Here is an 8,368-nt window from a genome sequence, read left to right as displayed (position 1 = left end):
TGTATATGTATAGTATATATGCATATGTGTGTGTGTGTTTGTGTGTGTCTGTATGTATATATATATATATATATATATATATATATATATATATATATATATATATATAAAATATGCACACATATTCTTAAAAGTAAATTTAGTATTAACATCTCACAAACACGAAAGGTCATTTACATTTATAAACAATTCTAAGTTACAGTAGCAAAATACATTGTATGTGCTTTATTTCAGACTATGCGGATAATATGTGTGTGTGTTAGCTATCTAATACATGCTTTCTCCTTCCTAGATACTAGAAAATTATGAAAGAGATGATGGTGAGACATCAGCTGATCAGGATTTCATTCCTGCTATGCTTTATGATTCTCTGAAGACTGAGCACGACCGACTCAAGGATCAGTATTCTGAGGCCCAATCTGAATTAAGGGTTTTGAAGGAAGCCACATCATCAGAACCTTCAAATAAGCTAGTATCTGTAGAAGCTTACCAGCAGCTGAAGCTAGAATATGAAGGGCAGATTGAATCTTTGCAAGAAGCTCTAGAGGAAACAAAACAGAATTCAAATGCTGGACTAAAAGGCAGCTTGCAGACAGAAGGCAAATATCAGGAAGACTCAACAGATGTCATGTTTACAGAAGGAATCAGCCTCCAAGAAGTAAGAATGAAACTCAAAGAGACTGAATCTAAGTATGAGAAGGCACTGATCGAGATAAACAGACTCCAAAAGCATGCAGAGGTGAGGGTGCCATCTGTAGAAGATGAGGACAGCACGCTGTCCAAGGATAACTCAATTGAATCTGAGCTCCAAAAGGTGAAAACTGATCTACTGAAAGCTATGGAAGCAGAGACAGAGAAAAGTCAGAGAGTGAAGGAGCTAGAAGAAAAGAACAGGGAAATGGCAGCCAAAGCAAGTCAGACAATCTCCTTGGAAGAGTATGAAAAGATGACAATGTCCTTCAACCAGACTTTGGACAAGACTTACAAAGAAAAGGACATGCTGGCTGAAAAACTAAGTCAGGCAGAATCAGAACTCAGAAAAATGAATGAAGTCATGGGGGCCAGAACAGAGGTCATTGAGCAAAACCAGATACTTGTAGTTGAAAAGCAAAAGGCATCTGAGAAAGCATCACGTATCTGTGAACTTGAAGAACAGCTGTCTGAGGTAAATCAAGCCTATAAGGAAATGAAACACAGCTGGCAGATGCTGCAAAATGACCATGGCCAGAAAAAGAAGAGCTGAGTTTATTAAAGGAGCAGTTAACATCTGCATACATATCTAAAGAAGAACATGACGAAGTTATAAGGAAACTAAATGAGATGTTACTGGAAGCTAATACAACACTATCAAGTCTAACTGAAAAGCACAATGAAGCACTGAAGGGCGTGACAAAACTGCAGGATGAACTTGGGAGTTATAAGAATGAGGTTATCCCTCTTTGTGACCACAGACGTGTAAGGGAAACACTAGAGAAACAAATAGAAGAACTGAACAGCAAGTCTAAACAGTATGAACAAGAACTGGCATCCAAACATAAAGAGGTCACTAAACTGCAGACAGATGTGAAAGAGAAGAAGGAACGAACAGTCCCCAAGGAAGAATATGACCAGATGAAATGTTCCCTGCAGGCAGAGGTAAATACCTTGACTCTGAAACTCAATGACCTCATAAAGAAACACGAGAAGACTTGCACAGAGGTATTTCAGGTACAAAGGGAAGCACTTTTTATGAAGAGTGAAAAACAGGCCGCGGAGGCACAATATGCTGTCCTGGAGAAACAGATGAATGACCTGCGGTCAGAATCTGAGCGCATTCAGGAACTGCACAAGCACATTGAAGATTCAGCAACTCTTGTAAAAGAAAAGGACAAAAAGGTAAGGTAACCTAAAAAACAAAAAAAACATTTTTACTAAAAGAAAAATATACAGTAAGAAGTCATTTGTTTTTAGTACAGACTGGGTACATGATGTTCTAGGCTAAAAAGTAAAATTTGGTGAAACAAAATGACTGTAAAAATATGAACTAGATACAGCTGTAATACCCACAGATGAAGTCGCACAGTATACAGCACTGCTGACCAGAGATAACCTATCAGAGAGCAGCAGCCTCTGAGAACCATGCTGCTGCTAGTGGACATCCTCATTCTCTGCTCCTGCAGTCTGTGCTGCAGCGCTTTGACTCATGATTCTTGTAAAGCATATACCAACACTAGTCTTGGCAACGTTTCCTTCTTTTTGCAAATTAAGTGGTAATCTGGTATTGAAAAAGGCACAGATACTGTATATCACATCACAGTATTTTTCAGCAGCTCCCCATTCATCCAAGGCCCCTGTGTTTTCAGGTTTAATGTCTTTGCTCAAATCATCATTAGCAATCATGGTGCTGAACAGTGGCCCTCATTAGCAACCACGGTGCTGAACAGTGGCTTGTGGCCCATAAAATGCGCATGTGTTTTTTAAAGAAATGTTTTTATTGCATCCATTATGTTGTTTGCAGAATTACAGAAAATGGGATGTTACAGCCATGCCATGATAAATCTAGCCAGAGCCCTTTCAGTTCAGTGGGAATCCTGACATTAACAATATTACCAGATGGAAGTCAAGTCCTCATTTCTCCAAGCCATATTGAACATGTTCATAGATTAGATTAGTACTAGGCTAACTGCCCTTGCGAGCCATTTTAAGCCTAGCTAATTATCCCTTGGGAGATTCAAACCCTGCACCTTGTGTTTTGTAAGACAAACAACTTAACCATTAGGCCACCCTCCCAACCCTAAATGAACAGATTTGCAGCACACGTGTTGTTGAGTAATGAAAATGTAATTCATACATCCTGGAAAGCCGTCTCTTCATCAGACTTGTATGTAGTCATGGGCACAGTCCTTCTAACTGGGATAGATAGCGGCACACATACGGCTGACTACTAGTCCATTTGTATGCAGTCATGGGCACAGTCCTTCTAACTGGGATAGATAGTGGCACACATATGGCTGACTACTAGTCCATTTGTATGTAGTCATGGGCACAGTCCTTCTAACTGGGATAGATAGTGGCACACATATGGCTGACTACTAGGCCATTGATCTACTACTTTCATAGGTTCATATGTTAGTATTAGGCTAACTGCCTTTGTGGGCTATTTTAAGCCTAGCCAATTACTCTGTGTGAGAATCAAACCCTGCATCTTGTGTCTGTAAGGGAAACACCTTACCCATTATGCCAACGTCTCAACTCCAAACTTCCATGTAGCAGAGCAAGAAGTATCTGAATCTATGCCTGGAACCAGTGGTCAGAGCAGTGATGCACAGCATGACCATCCCCAGTCACTGGTCAGAACAGTGATACACAGCATGACCATCCCCAGTCACTGGTCAGAGCAGTGATGCACAGCATGACCATCTGCAGTCACTGGTCAGAGCAGTGATGCACAGCATGACCATCCCCAGTCACTGGTCAGAGCAGTGATACACAGCATGACCATCCCCAGTCACTGGTCAGAGCAGTGATACACAGCATGACCATCCCCAGTCACTGGTCAGAGCAGTGATGCACAAATATGACCATCCCCAGTCACTGGTCAGAGCAGTGATGCACAGCATGACCATCCCCAGTCACTGGTCAGAGCAGTGATGCACAGCATGACCATCCCCAGTCACTGGTCAGAACAGTGATGCACAGCATGACCATCCCCAGTCACTGGTCAGAGCAGTGATGCACAGCATGACCATCCCCAGTCACTGGTCAGAACAGTGATGCACAGCATGACCATCCCCAGTCACTGGTCAGAGCAGTGATGCAGACTGTCATCAGCCCATAAGCAGTTGCCTGAGCAGGAATGCAGTGTGTGACCAACCCCCTAACCAGTGGTCAGAGCAGTGATCCACAATGTGACCAATCACCCAAGCAGTGGTCAGTGTAGTAATTCACAGTGTGCTGTCCAGCCCTGGAAGAGCTAACCACTGAGTGCATTTTTGTATATTTGTTGAATTCCTTAGCTGAGAAGGTTGTGTAGGTATTTAATGACAGCTTCCATGCCAGCTCCAAACGTGTGTTCCATTTGCAGAACCTGCAGACAAAATTAACTGAATTAGGTCAACTGTGACACCATGGTTCTGGGAGGCATATTCTACATAGTTACACATTAGTTATGTAGCTTTGTACTGGCTGGAAATGTTAAAAATAATACATTGTGCTAGACTCAAAGCAAATTGTACCTGCTACCCATTTTACAAAGGGGACAAGGTATGATGTCATTCTCAAGCACAAACCAGATGCTGTCATCACATACAGTAGCAAAATAAGGGTAGTAGATATGAGCGTCAGATGTTTTGGATATTGTAAATGCCCCATAAAGGCTACAAAATGATACCAGAAGCTCTTTTTTCCACCATGTGGGTAAAGCTATATATATATATATATATATATATATATATATATATATATATATATATATATATATATATATATATCCTCCTTTCTAATCTACTGAAAGAAAACAGATGCACCCACTTTAAGTATGAACTTAAGCTTAAACAGAATATTTAGAAAATATTCCATGATCATCGCACCTTCCTCACTTCCATTGCTCAGCCATATCTTCATCCTTTGGGCAAGCACTTCATAGCTAAGATATCACTGACTGCTAAGAAAAACAACCTAACCAAAATGTGTAGGTTTGATTTGCCAGGGCCTCACAAGAGTTGCACAAAGAGAGAGGGGTAAATGTGAGGAAACATCAGGAAAATGCTGCTGCTGCTGCCCAGACTGCAATACTGCCCTGTGTGGTGGGCCACTAAAAAAGTATGGGTCGCCACATGCACTAGAGACGTCCTGCTTCTGCTGCACAGGCTCTTGTACACCTAACAATTGAGCTGCTTCAGATGACGGTTGCACTCAGACCCTGCACCGGTAGTGAGCTTGATCCCCACAGCTTCTGTTTGCCTACTGTGAGACTCTGAGCAAGATTTTGTGGCCAGGTCACCAATAAATAGGGACTGTGACTTTAGTGGGCTTACCCAGTTAGCACATGTCATTTATTTGTATTTTAGTTTGATGGCACAGTCAACTATAATACCCAGTTTTCAGCTGGGGGGACTGTTTCACCTTATTTCAAAAAGGAGGAAACTACAAATTCCCATCATAAATACACACCAACTTCTTCTTTCACCAGTAAAAAGGTCAAACTTTCACCAGACAACATGATATTTCTCTTATTGCATATAAAGTGAGGCTTAAATTTTGGGTCTATATCATATTATATCATATCATTGAAGGTTCAACTCAGTGATTTTTCATTCATCAAAACAAAAACAGCAAACATTCACTTAAGCAACCATTTACATCAGCAAATGCTTTATACAGGGAATAGAATTAGTTGACCAACATTGCCAACGTCTCACACACACAGCACTATGTCAACCCACCCAGGTGTGGGGCTGCACCCACCCCCATCCCCCTACCTATATATACCAACTCCGAGATCACACTACAGTGGGGAAAATGGTAAATTTCCTGATGTTGGCCAACTAAATCCATTCCCTGTGCAAAATATTCACTGATGTCAATGTTTGCTTAAGTGAGTGTTCACTGTTTTTGGTTTGACGGACAGAGGTTCATTGAGTTGAACCTTTGATGATATGATATAGACCCATAAATTTTATGTATTGACAAATACCGTGTAAATCTGGATTGAGCTATAGTAAAATCCTTGGGGTAGAATGGCATTCTTGAGGGCGTTTTTCACCCACGTATATTATAAGTACTGCTTACATGTTTTTATCATGATCTGCTGTAGAAGAATTGACCTCTGCCCTCTTACATCAAAGCTAACACATCCAATCTTGTGTTTCAGACACATGACCTGTGTCCTCTTACATCAAAGCTAACACATCCAATCTTGTGTTTCACAGACATGACCTGTGTCCTCTTACATCAAAGCTAACACATCCAATCTTGTGTTTCACAGACATGACCTGTGTCCTCTTACATCAAAGCTAACACATCCAATCTTGTGTTTCACAGACATGACCTGTGTCCTCTTACATCAAAGCTAACACATCCAATCTTGTGTTTCACAGACATGACCTGTGTCCTCTTACATCAAAGCTAACACATCCAATCTTGTGTTTCAGAGACATGACCTGTGTCCTCTTACATCAAAGCTAACCCATCCAGTCTTGTGTTTCACAGACATGACCTGTGTCCTCTTACATCAAAGCTAACATACCCAATCTTGTGTTTCACAGACATGACCCGTGTCCTCTTACATCAAAGCTAACACATCCAATCTTGTGTTTCACAGACATGACCTGTGTCCTCTTACATCAAAGCTAACACACCCAATCTTGTGTTTCACAGACATGACCCGTGTCCTCTTACATCAAAGCTAACACATCCAATCTTGTGTTTCAGAGACATGACCTGTGCCCTCTTACATCAAAGCTAACACATCCAATCTTGTGTTTCACAGACATGACCTGTGTCCTCTTACATCAAAGCTAACACATCCAATCTTGTGTTTCACAGACATGACCTGTGTCCTCTTACATCAAAGCTAACACATCCAATCTTGTGTTTCAGAGACATGACCTGTGTCCTCTTACATCAAAGCTAACACACCCAATCTTGTGTTTCACAGACATGACCCGTGTCCTCTTACATCAAAGCTAACACATCCAATCTTGTGTTTCACAGACATGACCTGTGCCCTCTTACATCAAAGCTAACACATCCAATCTTGTGTTTCAGAGACATGACCTGTGCCCTCTTACATCAAAGCTAACACATCCAATCTTGTGTTTCAGAGACATGACCTGTGCCCTCTTACATCAAAGCTAACACATCCAATCTTATGTTTCAGAGACATGACCTGTGTCCTCTTACATCAAAGCTAACACATCTAATCTTGTGTTTCAGAGACATGACCTGTGTCCTCTTACATCAAAGCTAACACATCCAATCTTGTGTTTTAGAGACATGACCTGTGTCCTCTTACATCAAAGCTAACACATCCAATCTTGTGTTTCATAGACATGACCTGTGTCCTCTTACATCAAAGCTAACACATCCAATCTTGTGTTTCACAGACATGACCTGTGTCCTCTTACATCAACGCTAACACATCCAATCTTGTGTTTCACAGACATGACCTGTGTCCTCTTACATCAAAGCTAACACATCCAATCTTGTGTTTCACAGACATGACCTGTGTCCTCTTACATCAAAGCTAACACATCCAATCTTGTGTTTCAGAGACATGACCTGTGTCCTCTTACATCAAAGCTAACACATCCAATCTTGTTTTTCAGAGACATGACCTGTGTCCTCTTACATCAAAGCTAACACATCCAATCTTGTGTTTCAGAGACATGACCTGTGTCCTCTTACATCAAAGCGAACACATCCAATCTTGCGTTTCAGAGGCATGACCTGTGTCCTCTTACATCAAAGCTAACACATCTAATCTTGTGTTTCAGAGACATGACCTGTGTCCTCTTACATCAAAGCTAACACATCCAATCTTGTGTTTCAGAGACATGACCTGTGTCCTCTTACATCAAAGCTAATACATCCAATCTTGTGTTTCAGAGACATGACCTGTGTCCTCTTACATCAAAGCTAACACATCCAATCTTGTGTTTCAGAGATATGACCTGTGCCCTCTTACATCAAAGCTAACACATCCAATCATGTGTTGTCACAGTCTGGAATTTTCCTGATTAACAATGAAAAATTGCTGGGAAAACTAATGTTGAGAATAATATAGTCACAGATTTATCATTATGATAGAAGTAAAACAAAATATCTCACTAGGCAAGGTGATATTTCCCTACAGCTATCATATCTAATGTTCCAGAGTGCATTTGTTGCCACAGTCTAACATTATACCTGCTTTCCACTCACATGCTTTTCGACCTTTCCTGAAAAGGCACAGTAAAACTAATGTTCAGAATACAATTGCAAAGAGTTCTTATTACATCAAAAGTGAAATAAGTTCTAAATATTTCATCAGGCAAAGCAACAATTCTGTTAATTTATATAGAGTGAGGCCTAAACCCTAGACAGTGACAAAGCCAGTGTGTTGATATGGCACTCAGGACTGGTTTGCCGTAAAATTCTTAACATTACAGTGGCATTCTTGATTGTGTTTTATAGCTTGATATCTTAATAGAATTGCTTACATTTTATTATGAACATCTTTACAAGAGCTAATATATAGTGCAAGTACATCCAGTGTTTCAGTGGTCACTTGTTTTTATGATATTATATGATCTTTGCTCAAAAGACATGGTAAAATGAAGACAATATATGTGTAAAAATTTATCATTTTGCCAGAAGCAAAGAAAAATCATGAATATTTTACTGGGCA

At 40.5% G+C, this 8,368-nt stretch overlaps 1 protein-coding gene across 1 annotated transcript in view; it reads left to right on the top strand.

The window, feature by feature from the left end:
- The first annotated feature begins 296 nt into the window (after positions 1 to 296).
- ANKRD24 (ankyrin repeat domain 24) overlaps positions 297 to 8,368 on the top strand; it is a 266,617-nt gene continuing 258,545 nt past the window's right edge. The window contains 2 exon segments of the mRNA XM_044090602.1: positions 297 to 1,229; positions 1,232 to 1,875. Coding sequence (XP_043946537.1) covers positions 356 to 1,229; positions 1,232 to 1,875 — 1,518 coding nt within the window. The 5' untranslated portion in view covers positions 297 to 355.

The sequence above is a fragment of the Protopterus annectens genome, chromosome 13.part0 (genome assembly GCF_019279795.1).
Source record: "Protopterus annectens isolate FY-2018-M chromosome 13.part0, PAN1.0, whole genome shotgun sequence".
Lineage (NCBI taxonomy): Eukaryota > Metazoa > Chordata > Ceratodontiformes > Protopteridae > Protopterus > Protopterus annectens.
The sequence above is the reverse complement of the archived record's forward strand: the minus strand, read 5'-3'. Positions and strand labels throughout refer to the sequence as shown.